Source organism: Rattus norvegicus, chromosome Y, assembly GCF_021556685.1.
Source record: "Rattus norvegicus strain SHRSP/BbbUtx chromosome Y, alternate assembly SHRSP_T2T, whole genome shotgun sequence".
In the NCBI taxonomy this organism is placed as follows: Eukaryota; Metazoa; Chordata; class Mammalia; order Rodentia; family Muridae; genus Rattus; species Rattus norvegicus.
In genome coordinates this window covers 1519162-1541676 of record NC_141555.1, presented here as the reverse complement: position 1 = coordinate 1541676, position 22515 = coordinate 1519162, and the positions used below count along the sequence as shown (strand labels likewise).

Here is a 22515-nt window from a genome sequence, read left to right as displayed (position 1 = left end):
ACTCTGCACTAAACCCATCTTGTCCTTGGCTTTTTTTGGTTGGGAGAATTTCAATGACTGCTTCTATTCCTTAGCAGTTATGTGACTGTTTAGATGGTTTAATTGATCCTGACTTAATTGGTACCTAGTATCGGTCTAGAAAATTGTTCATTTCCTCTAGATTTTCCAGTATTGAGTGTAGGCTTTTGTAGTATGATCTATTTTTTTTAATTTCCTCAGGTTCTGTAATGTCTCCCTTTTCATTTTTTATTTTGTTAATTTGGACGCTCTGCACCCTCTGGATAGAGTGGCTAAGGATTTATCTATTTTGGTGATTTTTCTCAAAGAACCAGCTCCTGGTTTTGTTGATTCTTTGTATAGTTCTTTTTGTTTCTAGGGCGGGTGTCTCTTTGGATTGTCAGTAGAGAGAGAGTGGATGCCCACTTGTGTGCAGTGGGTTAACAGAGCACTTCTGGCAGATCAGCTCTATGGAGGCAGGTTTTTGGTCTAAGAGCTTGGGACAGCCCCAGCTCTGGACACAGATGGAGACTGGAAGAACTGTGAATTTCAGTTATTTTTTTTTTTTGCCTCTGACCTACTCTCCCCAGATATGATCCTGAGCTCCATTTCCTTTTTTTCTGCCTTCTCCCACTGTTCTCCTCCTCCTAGATCCTGTGTCTATTTTATTCCTTCCTCCAAATGAGATTCAAACATCTTGTTTAGCTTCTTTGACTTGATGAGTGTATCATGGGTATCCCGTATTTTATGGCTAATATCCACCTCTAAGTGGGTATGAACCATACATATTCTTTTGGGTTTGAGTTACCTCACTCAGGATGATATTTTCTAGTTACATCTGCATTCATGAAAAGTAGTAATCCTATTTATTAATTTTTAGTTTTAAAATCTATCAACTTAAATTTAGAAAATGTTTATGTAACCAAAGCTTAATTTGTATTCATAAACTAGATGAGGTTTTAATAATTTTTTCACAGTAAAAACATGAAAACTAGGTCTTCATAAATAAGTCGTGTGTGTGTGTGTGTGTGTGTGTGTGTGTGTGTGTGTGTGTGTGTGTTCCTATAACATTTTGGATATTGCATATAATTGCATATTACTGTCTTTTAAAACATTTTCAAATAGTAACTTATTATTATTCACTTACAGGGTTGGCTAGTGGATCTCATTAACACATTTGGTACACTAAATGGTTTCCAGATTTTGCATGATCGTTTCATTAGTGGATCAGCATTAAATGTCCAAACAATTGCAGCTCTTATTAAGTAAGTTATATTTAAAAATATTTTCAATTCAAACACCTATTGCTCATATTACATGCAAATTATTGAATTTTAGAGGTTTTTTAATTGCATAACTTTTATTTATTTTTTTCTGACCAAACTACATATTCCTTGAGGGGATAGATTTTTGCTAATATTGGTAATCATGGACTTATCAGGACCCTGTACATGATGGGTGTTTAATCAAACTACACATTCCATGAGAGGACAGAGATTTTTGCTAATATTGGTAACCATGAATTAAACCAGGGCCCTGCAGGTGATGGGGATAACCTAATGTTTAACATGACTTACAAGTGCTATGCCCATGATAGGTATTCACTTAACCTTTAAAATGGGAAGAACAAAAGGGAGAAAAGAATGAAGGAAGGGAAGAAGAAGGAAAAAGGTGAACTTTAGTTCATAAACTTTACCTTACTGCATAGCACTTACAGAATCTCAGAACCAAGTGCAATTTCTTTTTTTCTTTTTTTTGTATTGGATATTCATTTTATTTATGTTTCAAATGTCATCCCCCTTCCCAGTATCCCTTAAGAAACACCCTATCCTGTTCCCAACCCCTGAGGGTGCTCCCCTACCTACCCCCCTCCTCCATCGCCCTGCCAAAGCACCTCTTGCCATCAACAATGGTTTCTTTTTGTTTCTACTTCATTTATTTCAGCTTTGAGTTTTATTATTTTCTGCAGTCTACTCATCTTGGGTGTATTTTCTTCTAGAGCTTTTAGGCGTGCTGTCAAGGTACTAGTGTATGCTCTCTCCAGTTTCTTTTATAGGCACTCAGAGCTATAAGTTTTCCTCTTAGCACAGCTTTCATTGTGTCCCATAAGTTTGGGTATGTTGTGCCTTCATTTTCTTTAAATTCTAAATGATCTTTAATTTCTTTATTTGTTCCTTGATCAAGTTGTCATTGAGTAGAGCGTTGCTCAGCTTCCATGTGTATGTGGGCTTTCTGATGTTTTTGTTGTTATTGTAAACCAGCCTTTCTCCATGGTAATCTGATAGGATGCATGGGATTATTTCAGTCTTCTTGCATCTGTTGAGGCCTGTTTTGTAACCGACCATATTGTCAATTCTGGAGAAGGTATGAGGTACTGAGAAGAAGGTATATTCTTTTATTTTTAGGATGAAACAGGTAAGTATTAAATCTATTAGGTTTATAACCTCTGTTAGTTTCTCTATGTCTCTATTTAGTTTCTGTTTCCATGATCTGTCCATTGATCAGAGTGGGTTATTGAAATCTCTCACTATTGCTGTATGTAGTACAATGTATGCTTTCAGCTTTAGGAAAGTTTCTTTTATGAATGTAGGTGTCCTTGCATTTGGAGCATAGATGTTCAGATTTTGAGAGTTTATCTTGGTATATTTTTTCTTGGATGACTATGAAGTGTCCTTCCTTATCTTTTTTTATAACATTTGGTGGAAAATCGATTTTATTTGATATTAGAATGACCACTCAGCTTGTTTCTTGGGACCCTTTGCTTGGAAATTGTTTTCTAGCCTTTTACTCTGAGGTAGTGTCTGTAGCTTTGTCTCTGAGGTATGTTTCCTGTATGCAGCAAAATGTTGGGTCCTCTTTACATATCCAATCTGTTAGTCTATGTCTTTTTATTGGGGAATTGAGTCCATTAATGTTGAGAGATATTAAGGAATAGTGTTTTTTGTTTCCTGTTATTTTTGTTGTTAGAGATGAAATTATGTTTGTATGTCTCTTCTTTTGGTGTCATTGCAAGATTACTTTCTTGCTCTTTCTAGGATGTAGTTTCCCTCCTTGTGTTGGAGTTTTTCCTCTAATATTCTTTGTAGGACTGGATTTGTAAAAAGATATTATGTAAATTTGGTTTTGTCATGGAATATCTTGATTTCTCCATCTATGTTAATTGAGAGTTTTGCTGGATCTACTAGCCTGGGCTGGTATTTGTGTTCTCTTAGGGACTGTATGACATCTGTCCAGGATCTTCTGGCTTTCATAGTCTCTGGCGAAAACTCTAGTGTGATTCTGATAGGTCTGCCTTTATATGTTACTTGACCTTTTTCCCTTACTGCTTTTAATATTCTTTCTTTATTTTGTGCGTTTGGTGTTTTGACTATTATGTGACGGGAGGTGTTTCTTTTCTGGTCCAATCTATTTGGAGTTCTGTAGGCTTCTTGTATGTTCATAGGCATCTCTTTCTTTAGGTTAGGGTAGTTTTCTTCTATAATTTTGTTGAAGACATTTACTGGCCCTTTAAGTTGCAAGTCTTCACTCTCTTCTATATCTATTATCCTTAGGTTTGGTCTTCTCACTGTATCCTGGATTTCCTGGATGTTTTGGGGTAGGAGCTTTTTGCATTTTCTTTGACTATTATGTCAATGTTTTCTGTGGAATCTTCTCCCCTTGTGATCTTCTCTTTTATCTCTTGTATTGTTGGTTATGCTTGCCTCTGTATCTCCTGATCTGAAACTTTTTAAGGAATTTATATGTTTCCTCTCTATGGGCTTCTACTTGTTTACCTGTGTTGTCCTGTATTTCTTTGAGGGAGTTATTTATGTCCTTCTTAAAGTCCTCCATCATCATGAGATATGGTTTTAAATTCAAATCTTGCCTTTTTGGTGTGTTGGAAAATCCAGTATTTGCTGTGGTGGGAGAACTGGTTCTGATGATGCCATGTAGTCCTGGTTTCTTTTGCTTAGGTTCTTAAGCTTGCCTCTCGCCATCTTTTATCTCTGTTGTTAGTTGGTCTTGCTGTTTCTGACTAGAGCTTGTCCCTCTTGTAGCCTGTAATCTTAGAATTCAGAGCACTCCTGGGAGACTTGCTCACTCTAGGCAGGTTTTGGGTCCTGACGCCTTAGCTCTGGGCACAGATAGAGACGGGAAGGACTAAGGTTTTCTTCTTGTGTTTCCAATTTTTCAGGCCATTTGGACAGTGCTGTGAGTATCTTACTCAACATACATTAAAAAAGTACTTCATTCCAGTTATAGAAGTTGTTCCACAATTACTACAAAAATTAACCAATGAAGAACTGAAAAAAGAAGCAAAGACTGAAGTGAAAAATGATGCTATTTCAATGATTATTAAATTTCTAAAAAATTTAGCCTCAAGAATTCCAGGACAAGAAGAAACTGTTAAAAATTTAGAAATTTTTAGGTTAAAAATGATACTCAGGTAAGAAAGGTGTTTTTCTGCTGTGAGTCACTGTTACTACAAGTTTTTTGTTGTCTGTTTGGGGACTTCATATTAAACCTAGATGTTTGTATGGTGGGCAACATTTTACCAGTGCTGTATCTCCACCCTTTGAAGATTTTATTTTGGTTTGGATTTTGTTTTACTTAGATTTATTTTTTTTTGTTTTAGGGGCGTGATACAGAGTCTATGCTAGCTATGAACTCACTGTTTAGCCCAGCCCTTTTAAGTTTTGATACCCCTTGTTCAAGCAACCCTTTGAGTTGCTTGTTTGAATAGTTAGGCATATAACATCATAGCCCTGATATTGATGTAAATGATTAAAAATCATTTTTTGGTTGCAATTTTTTATAGATTGCTACAGATTTCTTCTTTTAATGGGAAGATGAATGCGCTGAATGAAATTAACAAGGTGCTATCAAGTGTGTCATATTATACACATCGGCATGGTAATTCTGAAGAAGAGTGGCTAACCGCTGAGCGAATGGCAGTAAGCTCTGTAAAAAAATAACAAAACATATTTTTACCTATTTTATTTATTGTCTAAGGGGCCCGAAGGTCTTAGAATAGCTTATGAGATTCAGTTCTCTTCTTGATCATTTGAGACCTAATGACAAAACATAGCAACAACTCTAATTATCAGTTACTTCTAGAGTAAAAGTAAAAATAAAATCCACTGTACTTCCCATGGGCTTTAGTTTGGTTTTTAACACTCAGAGATATGTAACTAGTTTTGAGAGAGCACATAGCATGGGCATGCATATATATATATATATATATATATATATATATATGTGTGTGTGTGTGTATATATATATGTATATTATATATGTGTGTATATATCCATATATATATGTTTTAAAAGTAAAATCTTAAAAGTACTAAACATTTTTAAATGATAAGCAATGAATTGGAAAGAAGTGTTAAATAACTTCCTGTGTTTTTTGTAAACATGAGTCTAAATATATGCAACTTGTTTAGAATGGTGATCTTTTAAAGTGGATGATTATACCTGTAATTCAGTAAATGATTTTTTGTGGAATCCCTTCTCAAATATTTTGGTTTTGAAGTGAATATCATACATCAAATTTCTTAGTACAGATTTTTTACAAATACTAAATACACATTTGTGAAAAATAATCACTGACTTAGTTACCAAAATGTGACAAAATCTAGAGGCTTTTTTTACAATTGTGAAAATACTGTCAAAGATAAAGTCTTTGACTAAACATTAAAGCTCAGATTTCATATATACATGCAATGTATCTGCTTTGTAGGATATCATGTAAGAGTTACACATAGTGTTCACAAACTAAATTAGCACTTCTCCGCAGATATACAAGAAGTATTTTCTTCCAATTTGGGTAAATTTTTTATTGGTTATTTTATTTCTTTACATTTCAAATACTGTCCTACTTCCTGGTTTCCCTCTGTAAGCCCTCTATTCTACCCTCCTTCCCTCTGCCTCTGCATGGATGCCCCCTCACCTACCCATCCACTCCCACCTCACCTCTCTAGCATTCCCCTATGCTGAAGCATTGAGCAAGTATGAAACATTTTTAAAGTTATAAATAAATATGATGTGATGTTTTTATGATATTTTGAATACATTTTCCCAAAGAACATTCTTACAGAAATATACAAATTGCTTTTATATATGATAACTAATATGTAACACATATATGTAAAGTTTCTCTACATGTCAGAATTAATTTGATGCAGTTACTCGTTACACATTTAAGAAGTAGTTATGTTTCTCTTCATTGGGTGCATTTTATATGTATAATCTATTATACATTAATTTTATATAATCTTTTAAAATGCTTTGTTGCAATATTTAATATCTGCATTAAAATTAATCTTGTTATTTATAACAAGTAAAAAATTCTGAACTATTTTTATTTTGCTTTTTGGAAAAATTTCAGTTTCTACAGTTAAATATTTATGCTGTGTTTAATTTAGGAATGGATACAACAAAATAATATCTTATCCATAGTCTTGCAAGATAGCCTTCATCAACCACAGTATGTGGAAAAGCTAGAGAAGATTCTTCGTTTTGTAATTAAAGAAAAGGCTCTTACTTTACAGGATCTTAATAATATCTGGGCAGCACAGGTAAGAAATTTTCTTTTTTTTTTTAAAGATTTCCTTTATTTATGAGTACACTGTTGCTGTCTTCAGACACACTATAAGAGGCATCAGATCCCATTACAGATGATTGTGAGCCACCGTGTGGTTGCTGGGAATTGAACTTAGGACCTCTGGAAGAGCAGTCTGTGCTTTTAACCACTGAGCCATCTCTCCAGCCCCGGTGTTTGCATTCTTCGCATGGTCATTCTGCAAAATCCTTTTAAGCTGTTGGAGTATTTGCTACCATTTTTTTTTCTGAAGTGTCAACAAAACCTTGGTCTCTGCTATTTTCCTTGTGGTATCTTTTTTTAAATTTTTTATTATATATTTCTTTACTTACATTTCACATGTTACTCCCCTTCCCAGTTTTCTGTCCATAAGCCCCCATTCCCTCCCATTCTTCTCCCCATATTCGGGTATTCCCCTTATACATCTCCTTTATTGCCCTCCCTCATATCCCTCTACTGGGGGTCCAACATTGGTAATTCCAAGGGCTTTCCCTTTCACTGGTGCCCCAACAAGGCTATTCTCTGCTACCTATGTAGTTGAAACCCTGAGTCAGTCCATGTATAGTCTTTTCGTAGTGGTTTAGTCCCTGGAAGCTCTGGTTGGTTGGCATTGCTGTTTTTATGGGGTTGCAGGCTCCTTCAAATCTTTCAATACTTCCTCTAATTCCCCCTAAAGGGGTGCTATTCTCAGTTTGCTGATTTGCTGCTAGAAGTGACCTCTGAATTGGACGTGCTCTGGATTGTGTCTCTCAGGAGAGATCTTATCCAGTCCCTTTCAGCATGCAGTTTTTAGCTTCATCAATCCTAACTAGTTTATATATATATGGGCCACATGTGTGGTAGGCTCTGAATGGCCATTCCCCGAGTCACTGCTGTAAACTTTACTTCCACATCCCCTCCTATGGATATTTTCCCCCTTTTAGAAGGAGTGGGAGAATCTGCATTTCAGTCATCCTTCTTGAGCATCCAGTGGTCTATAGATTGCATCTTGGGTAATGTAAGCTTTTTGGCTAATATCCACTTAGCAATGAGTGTGTGCGAAGTGTCTTTTTCTATGATTGGGTTACATCACTTGGGATGATATTTTCCAGTTCCCTCCATTTGCCTATGAATTTCATAAAGTCATTGTTTTTGACAGCTGAGTAATATTCCATTCTGTAGATGTACCACATTTTCTGTATCCATTCCTCTGTTGAAGGGCATCTGGGTTCTTTCCAGCTTCTGGCTATTATGAATAAGGCTGCTATGAACATAGTGGAGCATGTGTCTTTGTTATGCATTGGGGCATCTTTTGGGTATATGCTGAAGAGAGGTATAGCTGGATCCTCAGGCAGTTCAATGTCCAATTTACTGAGGAACCTCCAGACTCATTTAAAAAATGGCTGTACCAGTCTACAATCCCACCAACAATGGAGGAGTGTTCCTCTTTCTCCACATCCTCGCCAGCATCTGCTATCACCTGAGTTTTTGATCTTAGCCATTCTCACTGGTGTGAGGTGACATCTTGGGATACTTTTGATTTCGATGTCCCTTATGACTAAAGATGTTGAACATTTCTTTAGGTGTTTCTCAGCCATTCGGCATTCCTCAGCTGTGAATTCTTTGTTTAGCTCTGAACCCCATTTTTAAATAGGGCTATTTGTCTCCATGTGGTCTAACTTCTTGAGTTCTTGTATATTTTGGATATTAGCCCTCTATCTGTTGTAGGATTGGTAAAGATCTTTTCCCAATCTCTTGGTTGCCGTTTTGTCCTAACCACAGTGTCCTTTGTCTTACAGAAGCTTTGCAGTTTTATGAGATCCCATTTGTCGATTCTTGATCTTAGAGCATAAGCCATTGGTGTTTTGTTCAGGAAATTTTTTCCAGTGCCCACGTTTCCCAGATGCTTCCCTAGTTTTTCTTCTATTAGTTTGAGTGTATCTGGTTTCATGTGGAGGTCCTTGATGCACTTGGACTTGGTTTCTCCATCTATGTTAATTGAGAGTTTTGCAGGATACAGTAACCTGGGCTGGCTTTTGTGTTCCCTTGGGTCTGTATGATATCTGTCCAGGATCTTCTGGCCTTTATAGTCTCTGGTGAGAAGTCTGGTATGATTCTGATAGGTCTGCCTTTATATGTAACTTGACTTTTTTCCCTTACTGCTTTTAATATTCTTTATTTTCTGCATTTGGTGTTTTGACTATAATGTGACGGGGGAGTTTCTTTTCTGATCCAATCTATTTGGAGTTCTTTTATGCTCATGGGCATCTCTTTCTTTAGGTTAGGGAAGTTTTCTTCTATGATTTTGTTGAAGATATTTACTGGTCCTTTGAGCTGGGAGTCTTCACTCTCTTCTATATCTTTTATCCTTAGGTTGGATCTCCTCATTGAGACCTGGATTTCCTGTATGTTTTGGACCAGTAGCTTTTTCCTTTTTACATTATCTTTGACAGTTGTGTCATTGATTTCTATGGAATCTTCTGCTCCTTAGATTCTCTCTTCTATCTCTTGTATTCTGTTGGTGATGCTTGTATTTATGGCTCCTTGTCTCTTCCTTTGATTTTCTATATCCAGGGTTGTTTCCCTGTGTTCTTTCTTCATTGCTTCTATTTCCATTTTTAATTCCTTCAACTTTATGATTGTGTTTTCCTGGGATTCTTTCAGGCATTTTTGTGATTCCTCTCTATAGGCTTCCACTTGTTTATTTGTGTTTTCCTGCATTTCTCTAAGGGAGTTCTTCATGTCTTTCTTGAAGTCCTCCAGCATCATGATCAAAAAAGGTTTTAAATCTAGATCTTGCCTTTCTGGTGTGTTTGGATATTCAGTGTTTGCTTTGGTGGGGAATTGGGCTCTGATGATGCCATGTAGTCTTGGTTTCTGTTGCTTGGGTTCCTGCACTTGCCTCACCATCAGATTATCTCTAGTGTTACTTGTTCTCCTATTTCGGACAGTGGCTAGACTGTCCTATAGGCCTGTGTGTCAGGAATGCTGTAGACCTGTTTTCCTGTTTTCTTTCAGCCAGCTATGGGAACAGAGTGTTCTGCTTTCGGGCGTGTAGTTTTTCCTATCTACAGGTCTTCAGCTGTTCCTGTGGGCCTGTGTCCTGAGTTCACCAGGCAGGTCACTTGGAGCAGGAAGGTTGGTCTTACCTGTGGTCCCGAGGCTTAAGTTTGCTCGTGGGGTGTTGCTTATGAGCTCTCAGTGAGGGCAGCAACCAGGAGGGCCTGTGCTGCCTTTTTCCAGGAGCCCCCATGCACCAGTGTTCCAGATGGCATTAGGTATTTTCCTCTGGAGTCAAAAATGTGGGCAGAGTGTAGTCTCTTCTGGCTTCCCCAGCCTGTCTGCCTCTCTGAAGGTTTAGCTCTCCCTCCCCCAGTATTTGGGTGCAGAGAATTGTTGATCTGGTCCCTTCCCTGACCCCCATTTTTAATTGGATTTTTTTGGCTCTCTGGAGTCTAACTTCTTCAATTCTTTGTATATATTGTATATTAGCCCTCTTATTAGATGTAGAATTGGTAAAGATCTTTTCCCAATCTGTTGGCTGCCATCTTGTCCTAATGTCACTGCCTTTACCTTACAGAAGCTTTGCAGTTTTATGAGAACCCATTTGTCTATTCTTGATCTTAGAGCATGTGCCATTGGAACACCTGATTTCTAAGTTTGAGACATTTTTCTTTTTTTAATCTAAATTTTTTCTTAATTTTATTGGTATTTTACTGTTTTCATATTTAATATGCAAGTCATTTAAAAAACCTAAAGGACTTTACTTGTTTTATGCTAAGAATTGTATTTACATTTATAGGTGGAAAGGTAATTGAGGATTTTTGTTACCATCTTAATACAGTGATATTTATTTTTACTTCATTTTTTTCAATAGGCTGGAAAACATGAAGCTATTGTGAAGAATGTACATGACTTACTAGCAAAATTGGCTTGGGATTTTTCTCCTGAACAACTTGATCATCTTTTTGATTGCTTTAAGGTAAAACGCCAAATAATGAAGTAGTATCATTGTTCAATTAGGAATTTTGGAATTCCTGCCATTTAAAAAACCAGTAGCTAATATATTAATCATAATTTTCTTTTTTTTAGATTCAATTGATAAGATATAATTGCCCACCTAAACATACAAATCCAAGTACCATCCATCCCTTAAAAACATTGATAACAACCTGTAAATACACAAATTGAGATCTTTACATTAGCCTCCACTGTCCCGCCACAGCTTCTCGGCCTCTCCTCCCATAATTTTCTTTTATCCTCAGAACATAAAATTGGTTTTGTTTATGTTATATTTTAAGTCACCCTTGAGCATACTATCTAATTCCTTAATTTATTACTTTCTAGAAATTTTTCTTTTATGTAGGACTAAATAACCTGTGTAAATATAAAGACTTGAATAGGATGAGAAAGTACCAAGCTTCTCTGGCAAAGGAATATAAAAATGCTAGTTTACACATAGTCCAGGAGTCTATAATACTGTATCTTTATTCATGTTGATGGCACTGTATAAATATTATGGCATACGATTCTTTTTCTGTGCATTGTTTGACTCGAGAATTTAGGAGTCAAAAATTAAAACCCTATGACAGTAAGGATATATTAATATGCTACATATCATTGGCTTCAGTGATATAATACTTTCTTAAAGCAATTACTTTTCTGGTTGGGCCTTTCTAGTCACTGACTACTATAAAATATGATATTTTCCATTAGTATGTGAATAATTACATTTTAGTCCCAGTTGCTGTTTACTGATTTATTCTGGAGAAATTAATGGGAACATTCATCATGAAACATTATTTACATTTTATCAGCAGTAGTTGCTAACAGATTAAATGACTATGAATTGTAAAAGGATGTAATGGAAGACACCTTCATTTTGGTAGCAAAAATTAATGCATCTGAACCATTTTACATAAATTAAACTGTTTAATAGAAATACCTGAGGGAAAGGAAAAGATATACAATAAAGTTTGATATTGTGTAAGAGACTACTGGTAATTACTCATGAATTGGCTCTTTTTTTAACTGAATTCTGTGAAGTGGTATAATTTGAACAGTACTCCTATTCAGGCACATTCTATTTTAATTACTTAATTATAAAAACTTGAAACTTCCTTAAAATAAGTGGGAACTTTTCTTTCTTTTTATTTTTATATATTTATCTTTTTATAGTATTCGAGTCATCCTCGGTCCCTTGCTGTCCTATTTTATGAATATTTTAAAATACAGCTATTAATTCTTTCTCAGAAGATCTGCTGTCTTGTGAGTTTACGTATCTTCCTTACAAGTGTTTGTACCACTCTTTCCATCTCTTTGGCTATTGAAAGTCTGCTCAGGTCATCTTGGTTACTTATGGTTGGCTACATGCATCTAAAAATTTATTGATTGTCTCTGTGTTTTTCAATTTTCTTTATTATACTTTCCCGGATATTTTATATATTTTGATTTCAAATGTTATCCCCTTTTTCCCCATCTCCCATACCTCCACCTCCATCCCCCAGCTTCTTGGGGGTGCTCCTCTTCCTACCCACCCACTCCAACCTCATCACCCTGACATTACCCTACATTGGGCAAATGAGCCTTCACAGGACCAAAGGCTTCTCTTCCCAAGAAGTGATTGATCCTGGACAATGTCATCCTCTGCTAGATAGATGCCTGGAGTCATGGGTCCCTCCATGTCTACTCAATAGGTCCGTGGTTTAGTCCATGGTACCTCTTTTGACATTTGGGGTATAGTTAGTTGATGTTGTTCTTCTCGTGGGCTTGCAAACCCCTTCATCTCCTTCAGTCCTTTCTCTAACTCCTCCATTGGAGTCCCATTGATCAGTCCAGTGGTTAGCTGCAGCTATCTTCACCTGAATCAGTAGGTTTCAGACAGAGCCTCTCAGGAAACACCTGTATATGGCTCCTGTCAGCAAACACTGCTGAGCATCAGCAAATGGGATGGGGGCAGTCTCTGGAGACATTTTCTTCAGTCCTTGCTCCACTCTGGGATTTTGTTCTCCCTTCTGAGAAGGAATGAAGCATCCACTTTTGGTCTTCCTCCTTCTTGGGCTTCATATGATTGGTGAATTTTTTCCTAGGGATTCCAAGCATTTGTGCTTTTTTGTGACTGGGCTACGTCACTCAGGATATTTTCTAGTTCCATCAGTTTCACTAAGAATTTCATGCAGTCATGTTTTTACTAGCTGAGTACCACTCCATTGTATAAATGTATCAGATTTCTTTACTTGTTCCACCATTGAGGGATGTCTGGGTTATTTCCAGCTTCCATTATAAATAAGGCTGCTATGAACATAGTGGAGCATGTGTCTTTTTTGTATGTTGGAGCATGTTTTGGGTATATACCCAGGAGAGGTATAGCTGGGTCCTCAGGTAGTTCAATGTCCAATTTTCTGAGGAACCTCCAGACTGATTTCCAGAATGGTTTTACCAGTCTGCAATCCCACCAACAATGGAGGAGTGTTCCTCTTTCTCCACATCCTCGCCAGCATCTGCTGTTGCCGGAGTTTTTTATCTTAGCTTTTCTCACTGGTGTGAGGTGAAATCTCAGGGTTGTTTTGATTTGCATTTCCTTGATGACTGAACATTTCTTTAGTTCTTCTCGGCCATTTGATATTCTTCAGCTGAGAATTCTTTGTTTAGCTCTGTGCCCCATATTTAATAGGGTTATTTACCTCTCTTCAGTTCTTGAGTTCTTTGTATATTTTTAATAGAATTCTTTGTTTAGCTCTATACCCCATTTTTAATAGGATTATTTGGTGATCTGGACTCTTAACTTCTTGAGTGCTTTGTATATTTTGGATATTAGCCCTCTATCAGTTGTAGAATTGGTAAAGATCTTTTCCTGATCTGTTGGTTGCTGTTTTGTCCTAACAACAGTGTCCTTTGCCTTACAGAAGCTTTGCAGTTTTATGAGATCCCATTTGTCGATTCTTGATCTTAGAGCATAAGCCTTTGGTGTTATGTTCAGAAAATTTTCCCCACTGCCCATGTGTTTGAGACTCTTCCCCACTTTTTCTTCTGTTGGAATGTAACTGGTTTGATGTGGGGGTTCTTGATATCATCCTTTCCTCTGATTTAAAGTTTTAATTTCTTCTTTCCAAAACAACAGCTTGCAGTCACACAAATTTGCTTGTTTGTTTTTAGAGCCTCATGAGTATGAGTTTTAGAATCGCCAGAAATATGCTTCTGTCCTGAGGAGATAGTTAGCCTATGTATTTGTAATATTCTATCTATTTAGTTTCTCAATCATTAACATTTTAATGTTTACTCTTAAATTTTGGTTGTGTTTGCCAGGAGAAAGCAAAAGAATGGAAGAAGAAATTAAATATAGTTGTGAAAAATAGCACAATTAAATATAATGATTTAATGCAAATAAATACATAAATTCTCAATATTAAATTTGTAGGCTAGCTGGACAAATGCAAGTAAAAAACAACGTGAAAAACTCCTTGAATTGATACGTCGTCTTGCCGAAGATGATAAAGATGGTGTAATGGCACAGAAAGTGTTGAATCTTCTTTGGAATCTTGCTCACAGTGATGATGTGCCTGTAGATATCATGGATCTGGCTCTCAGTGCCCACATAAAAATACTTGATTACAGTTGTTCCCAGGTAAAGGAGTGTCTCTTTTTTACTTTTTATGGGTTTTTTAATCTGCTAATTAATTTGAGGATATTTGCATTTCACTCTGGCACTTTGTTTTCAAAGAAATCTTGAAGAATTGACTGGATTTGGTCATACGATTTTGTTTTAGCAAAGTGAGTTAAAGATTTAATAGGAATAATATATTCTGTTTTGAAAGGGAAAGGCAAAAAGCACTAGGAAGCATTTATTCTGGCTTCACTCATTTGAATTTAATCAGGTAAAGAAAAATCAAGGTTAGGTCTTCAGAGGCCTGAAATATTTCATGAAGTTTTCTTCTGACCATTTTGCATTGCTGCTTGTTTTTTTTTGTTCTTTTTGTTTTTTTTTTTTGTTGTTGTTGTTCTTTTTTATTACCTTGAGTATTTCTTATATACATTTCAAGTGTTATTCCCTTTCCCGGTTTCCGGGAAAACATCCCCCTCCCCCCTCTCCCCTCCCCTTCCATTTGGGTGTTCCCCTCCCAACCCTCCCCCCATTGCCGCCCTCCCCCCACCAGTCTAGTTCACTGGGGGTTCAGTCTTAGCAGGACCCAGGGCTTCCCCTTCCACTGGTGCTCTTACTAGGATATTCATTGCTACCTATGAGGTCAGAGTCCAGGGTCAGTCCATGTAAGGTCTTTGGGTAGTGGCTTAGTCCCTGGAAGCTCTGGTTGCTTGACATTGTTGTACATATGGGGTCTCGAGCCCCTTCAAGCTCTTCCAGTTCTTTCTCTGATTCCTTCAACGGGGGTCCTATTCTCAGTTCAGTGGTTTGCTGCTGGCATTCGCCTCTGTATTTGCTGTTCTGGCTGTGTCTCTCAGGAGCGATCTACATCCGGCTCCTGTCGGTCTGCACTTCTTTGCTTCATCCATCTTGTCTAATTGGGTGGCTGTATATGTATGGGCCACATGTGGGGCAGGCTCTGAATGGGTGTTCCTTCAGTCTCTGTTTTAATCTTTGCCTCTCCCTTCCCTGCCAAGGGTATTCTTTTTCCTCATTTTAAGAAGGAGTGAAGCATTCACATTTTGATCATCCGTCTTGAGTTTCGTTTGTTCTACGGATCTAGGGTAATTCAAGCATTTGGGCTAATAGCCACTTATCAATGAGTGCATACCATGTGTGTTTTTCTGTGATTGGGTTAGCTCACTCCGGATGATATTTTCCAGTTCCAACCATTTGCCTACGAATTTCATAAACTCGTTGTTTTTGATAGCTGAGTAATATTCCATTGTGTAGATGTACCACATTTTCTGTATCCATTCCTCTGTTGAAGGGCATCTGGGTTCTTTCCATTTTCTGGCTATTATAAATAAGGCTGCGATGAACATAGTGGAGCACGTGTCTCTTTTATATGTTGAGGCATCTTTTGGGTATATGCCCAAGAGAGGTATAGCTGGATCCTCAGGCAGTTCAATGTCCAATTTTCTGAGGAACCTCCAGACTGATTTCCAGAATGGTTTTACCAGTCTGCAATCCCACCAACAATGGAGGAGTGTTCCTCTTTGTCCATATCCTCTTCAGCATCTGCTGTCTTCTGAGTTTTTGATCTTAGCCATTCTCACTGGTGTGAGGTGAAATCTCAGGGTTGTTTTGATTTGCATTTCCCTTATGACTAAAGATGTTGAACATTTCTTTAGGTGTTTCTCAGCCATTCGGCATTCCTCAGCTGTGAATTCTTTGTTTAGCTCTGAACCCCATTTTTTAATAGGGTTATTTGTTTCCCTGCAGTCTAACTTCTTGAGTTCTTTGTATATTTTGGATATAAGGCCTCTATCTGTTGTAGGATTGGTAAAGATCTTTTCCCAATCTGTTGGTTGTCGTTTTGTCCTAACCACAGTGTCCTTTGCCTTACAGAAGCTTTGCAGTTTTATGAGATCCCATTTGTCGATTCTTGATCTTAGAGCATAAGCCATTGGTGTTTTGTTCAGGAAATTTTTTCCAGTGCCCATGTGTTCCAGATGCTTCCCTAGTTTTTCTTCTATTAGTTTGAGTGTGTCTGGTTTGATGTGGAGGTCCTTGATCCACTTGGACTTAAGCTTTGTACAGGGTGATAGGCATGGATCGATCTGCATTCTTCTACATGTTGCCCTCCAGTTGAACCAGCACCATTTGCTGAAAATGCTATCTTTTTTCCATTGGATGGTTTTGGCTCCTTTGTCAAAAATCAAGTGACCATAGGTGTGTGGGTTCATTTCTGGGTGTTCAATTCTATTCCATTGGTCTATCTGTCTGTCTCTGTACCAATACCATGCAGTTTTTATCACTATTGCTCTGTAATACTGCTTGAGTTCAGGGATAGTGATTCCCCCTGAAGTCCTTTCATTGTTGAGGATAGTTTTAGCTATCCAGGGTTTTTTGTTATTCCAGATGAATTTGCAAATTGTTCTGTCTAACTCTTTGAAGAATTGGATTGGTATTTTGATGGGGATTGCATTGAATCTGTAGATCGCTTTTGGTAAAATGGCCATTTTTACTATATTAATCCTGCCAATCCATGAGCATGGGAGATCTTTCCATCTTCTGGGGTCTTCTTCAATTTCTTTCCTCAGTGTCTTGAAGTTCTTATTGTACAGATCTTTTACTTGCTTGGTTAAAGTCACACCGAGGTACTTTATATTATTTGGGTCTATTATGAAGGGTGTCGTTTCCCTAATTTCTTTCTCGGCTTGTTTCTCTTTTGTATAGAGGAAGGCAACTGATTTATTTGAGTTAATTTTATACCCAGCCACTTTGCTGAAGTTGTTTATCAGCTTTAGTAGTTCTCTGGTGGAACTTTTGGGATCACTTAAATATACTATCATATCATCTGCAAAGAGTGATATTTTGACCTCTTCTTTTCCGATCTGTATCCCCTTTATCTCCTTTTGTTGTCTGATTGCTCTGGCTAGAACTTCAAGAACTATATTGAATAAGTAGGGAGAGAGTGGGCAGCCTTGTCTAGTCCCTGATTTTAGTGGGATTGCTTCAAGTTTCTCTCCATTTAGTTTAATGTTAGCAACTGGTTTGCTGTATATGGCCTTTACTATGTTTAGGTATGGGCCTTGAATTCCTATTCTTTCCAGGACTTTTATCATGAAGGGGTGTTGAATTTTGTCAAATGCTTTCTCAGCATCTAATGAAATGATCATGTGGTTCTGTTCTTTCAGTTTGTTTATATAATGGATCACGTTGATGGTTTTCCGTATATTAAACCATCCCTGCATGCCTGGGATGAAGCCTACTTGATCATGGTCGATGATTGTTTTGATGTGCTCTTGTATTCGGTTTGCCAGAATTTTGTTAAGTATTTTTGCGTCGATATTCATAAGGGAAATTGGTCTGAAGTTCTCTTTCTTTGTTGTGTCTTTGTGTGGTTTAGGTATAAGAGTAATTGTGGCTTCGTAGAAGGAATTCCGTAGTGCTCCATCTGTTTCAATTTTGTGGAATAGTTTGGATAATATTGGTATGAGGTCTTCTATGAAGGTTTGATAGAATTCTGCACTAAACCCGTCTGGACCTGGGCTCTTTTTGGTTGGGAGACCTTTAATGACTGCTTCTATTTCCTTAGGAGTTATGAGGTTGTTTAACTGGTTTATCTGTTCCTGATTTAACTTCGATACCTGGTATCTGTCTAGGAAATTGTCCATTTCCTGAAGATTTTCAAGTTTTGTTGAATATAGGTTTTTATAGTAAGATCTGATGATTTTTTGAATTTCCTCTAATGTGTAGTTATGTCTCCCTTTTCATTTCTGATTTTATTAATTTGGACACACTCTCTGTGTCCTCTCGTTAGTCTGGCTAAGGGTTTATCTATCTTGTGGACTTTCTCAAAGAACCAACTTTTGGTTCTGTTGATTCTTTCTCCGGTCCTTTTTGTTTCTACTTGGTTGATTTCAGCTCTGAGTTTGATTATTTCCTGCCTTCTACTCCTCCTGGGTGTATTTGCTTCTTTTTGTTCTAGAGCTTTTAGGTGTGCTGTCAAGCTGCTGACATATGCTCTTTCCTGTTTCTTTCTGCAGGCAATCAGTGCTATGAATTTTCCTCTTAGCACAGCTTTCATTGTGTCCCATAAGTTTGGGTATGTTGTACCTTCATTTTCATTAAATTCTAATAAGTTTTTAATTTCTTTCTTTATTTCTTCCTTGACCAGGTTATCATTGAGTAGAGCATTGTTCAATTTCCACGTATATGTGGGCATTCTTCCCTTATTGTTATTGAAGACCAGTTTTAGGCCGTGGTGGTCTGATAGCACGCATGGGATTATTTCTATCTTTCTGTACCTGTTGAGGCCCGTTTTTTGACCAATTATATGGTCAATTTTGGAGAAAGTACCATGAGGAGCTGAGAAGAAGGTATATCCTTTTGCTTTAGGATAGAATTTCTATAAATATCCGTTAAGTCCATTTGGCTCATGACTTCTCTTAGTCTGTCGACATCTCTGTTTAATTTCTGTTTCCATGATCTGTCCATTGATGAGAGTGGAGTGTTGAAATCTCCCACTATTATTGTGTGAGGTGCAATGTGTGTTTTGAGCTTTAGTAAGGTTTCTTTTACGTATGTAGGTGCCCTTGTATTTGGGGCATAGATATTTAGGATTGAGAGTTCATCTTGGTGGATTTTTCCTTTGATGAATATGAAGTGTCCTTCCTTATCTTTTTTGATGACTTTTAGTTGAAAATTGATTTTATTTGATATTAGAATGGCTACTCCAGCTTGCTTCTTCTGACTATTTGCTTGGAAAGGTGTTTTCCAGCCTTTCACTCTGAGGTAGTGTCTGTCTTTGTCTCTGAGGTGTGTTTCCTGTAGGCAGCAGAATGCAGGGTCCTCCTTGTGTATCCACTTTGTTAATCTATTTCTTTTTATTGGGGAGTTGAGGCCATTGATGTTGAGAGATATTAAGGAATAGTGATTATTGCTTCCCGTTATATTCATATTTGGATGTGAGGTTATGTTTGTGTGCTTTCAGTCTCTTTGTTTTGTTGCCAAGATGATTAGTTTCTTGCTTCTTCTAGGGTATAGCTTGCCTCCTTATGTTGGGCTTTACCATTTATTATCCTTTGTAGTGCTGGATTTGTAGAAAGATATTGTGTAAATTTGTTTTTGTCATGGAATATTTGGTTTCTCCATCTATGTTAATTGAGAGTTTTGCAGGATACAGTAACCTGGGTGGCATTTGTGTTCTCTTAGGGTCTGTATGACATCAGTCCAGGATCTTCTGGCCTTCATAGTTTCTGGCAAGAAGTCTGGTGTGATTCTGATAGGTCTGCCTTTATATGTTACTTGACCTTTTTCCCTTACTGCTTTTAATATTCTTTCTTTATTTTGTGCGTTTGGTGTTTTGACAATTATGTGACGGGAGGTGTTTCTTTTCTGGTCCAATCTATTTGGTGTTCTGTAGGCTTCTTGTATGTCTATGGGTATCTCTTTTTTTAGTTTAGGGAAGTTTTCTTCTATGATTTTGTTGAAGATATTTACTGGTCCTTTGAGCTGGGAGTCTTCACTCTCTTCTATACCTATTATCCTTAGGTTTGATCTTGTCATTGAGTCCTGGATTTCCTGTATGTTTTGGACCAGTAGCTTTATCTGCTTTACATTATCTTTGACAGTTGAGTCAATGATTTCTATGGAATCTTCTGCTCCTGAGATTCTCTCTTCCATCTCTTGTATTCTGTTGGTTAAGCTTGTATCTACAGCTCCTTGTCTCTTCTTTTGGTTTTCTATATCCAGGGTTGTTTCCATGTGTTCTTTCTTGATTGCTTCTATTTCCATTTTTAATTCCTCAACTGTTTGATTGTGTTTTCCTGGAATTCTGTCAGGGATTTTTGAGATTCCTCTCTGTAGGCTTCTACTTGTTTATAAATGTTTTCCTGTGTTTCCCTAAGGGAGTTCTTCACATCTTTTTTGAAGTCCTCCAGCATCATGATCAAATATGATTTTGAAACTAGATCTTGCTTTTCTGATGTGTTTGGATATTCCATGTTTGTTTTGGTGGGAGAATTGGGCTCCGATGATGCCATGTAGTCTTGGTTTCTGTTGCTTGGGTTCCTGCACTTGCCTCTCGCCATCAGATTATCTCTAGTGTTACTTTGTTCTGCTATTTCTGACAGTGGCTAGACTGTCCTATAAGCCTGTGTGTCAGGAGTGCTGTAGACCTGTTTTCCTCTCTTTCAGTCAGTTATGGGGACAGAGTGTTCTGCTTTCGGGCGTGTAGTTTTTCCTCTCTACAGGTCTTCAGCTGTTCCTGTGGGCCTGTGTCTTGAGTTCACCAGGCAGCTTTCTTCCAGCAGAAAAGTTGGTCTTACCTGTGGTACCGAGGCTCAAGTTCACTCGTGGGTTGCTGCCCACGGGCTCTCTGCAGCGGTAGCAACCAGGAAGATATGCGCCACCCCTTCCGGGAGCTTCAGTGCACCAGGGTTCCAGATGGCCTTTGGTGTTTTCCTCTGGCGTCCGAGGTGTGTGTGCAGTGAGCAGTCTCTTCTGGTTTCCCAGGCTTGTCTGCCTCTCTGAAGGTTTAGCTCTCCCTCCCACGGGATTTGGGTGCAGAGAACTGTTTATCCGGTCTGTTTCCTTCAGGTTCCGGTGGTGTCTCAGGCAGGGGTCCTGCCGTTCCTGGGCCCTTCCCCACGGGAGCCCAGAGGCCTTATACAGTTTCCTCTTGGGCCAGGGATGTGGGCAGGGGTGGGCAGTGTTGGTGGTCTCTTCTGCTCTGCACCCTCAGGAGTGCCCACCTGACCAGGCGGTTGGGTCTCTCTCTCCTGCATTGCTGCTTATTAAGCATGTGCATATGCAATAATGATTTTTAATTAAAAATGCAGCATTGTGAAAAATGTATAACTTTAATGACTATTTACTGAATTTGCCTTCATCAAAAATCCTGTAAAATATTTTAAATTACTAATTTTCATTATAATTTGTGCTTAAAATATTCCTTATAAAGTTGTGCAGATAACTTAGTTTGTAAAGTTGTTGTCATGCAAAAGTAACAAAACATATTTGACTCCCATATTAAAGAGACAGAAATGAGACAGTTGATGAGGTTTGTTGTCCAGACAATCTAGAAGCCTGAACTCTATGTTCAGTGAAACACTGTAGTTGAGTAAGTATGAAAAAGAGAAGGCATCAAATGCTGACAACCTCTTATGACCTCTTGTTACACATTCACACTTCTTTTCCTTACATGTAATCTATCATTCCCTAAATCTACACAGAAGCTATCATTTCAAAGAAACCTAAATTTCTGATTACTAGCAAACTCCTCTATACAGTACTAAAAAACTAAACCAAAACAGAATATTTAAAGTGAGGTCATGATTACAGTATTTCTAATTTTCCTAAGAATTAAAACTTGGCCTCATTTCATCGGCATTTTATTGATATGTTTCTATTTTGCTGGGTTTTTTTTTATTTTCAAATTATTGAACTTCTTTATTCTACTTAATGACATGCCAATACCTATATAGTAATATATGAGATTTCTTTGTTGCTGCTAAATTTTATACTTTAATAGAATCAACAAAGCACTAAGTAGTACATAAAGCCCATGTTTAGACAAACACCTTGAAAACAATACTACTTATGCATGTGCCTCTGCTTGAGAAATTCTATGCTACAGGATATTATAACCATATAACATTAAGTTTATTATATTGTATATTCCATAGCATTTTGTTGTATTAAATTCAGTTATATCACATTGTTTAAATATTTTTTCTATTATAAATTCTCAAAATAACTTTGGAGATAGAGTTAATATTAAGTTATATTAATCTATACTAAATATTGAATTCACTAATTACCTTAAGTTAAAAAAGCATAATAATTTTTTATGTATATTAGGATCGAGATACACAAAAGATCCAGTGGATAGACTGTTTTATAGAAGAATTTCGAACAAATAATAAATGGGTTATCCCTGCATTAAAACAAATTAAAGAGATTTGTAGTTTGTTTGGTGAAGCACCTCAAAATTTAAGGTAAGATTTTATGCTTCTATTCATAATTGTGTTAAAATTAGCCTAAAATTATGAACAAACTCTAAATAAAAGAAATAGCAATATTTAGAGAAAGGGCTCTTTTCATCTGCTTATGGTTTTTGGGTTTTTTTAATACTACTGGCTGTCATGAAACTCAGTATATAAACCTGTAGACATTTTCCTCTTGACTACTGGGATTAAAGGGGAACACTACTATACCTGGGCTTGTTGGGGTGTTTGTTTGTTTGTTTTGTTTTTTTGTTAGTTGATGTTGGGTTTTTTATTGAACAGATGAGTTGAAGATGATATAATTGACTATTCCAAATCAGTCACAATAATTGGCTGTTAATTCAGAATTACCACTTGACA

At 37.2% G+C, this 22515-nt stretch overlaps 1 protein-coding gene across 4 annotated transcripts in view; it reads left to right on the top strand.

Moving 5' to 3' along the window:
- Usp9y (ubiquitin specific peptidase 9, Y-linked) overlaps positions 1 to 22515 on the top strand; it is a 144729-nt gene that overhangs the window by 30903 nt on the left and 91311 nt on the right. For all 4 annotated transcript variants that reach the window (NM_001329902.2, XM_087601285.1, XM_087601288.1 and 1 more), the window contains 7 exon segments: positions 1147 to 1262; positions 4172 to 4423; positions 4796 to 4931; positions 6404 to 6556; positions 10436 to 10540; positions 13976 to 14182; positions 22010 to 22146. In NM_001329902.2, the coding sequence (NP_001316831.2) occupies positions 1147 to 1262; positions 4172 to 4423; positions 4796 to 4931; positions 6404 to 6556; positions 10436 to 10540; positions 13976 to 14182; positions 22010 to 22146 (1106 nt within the window).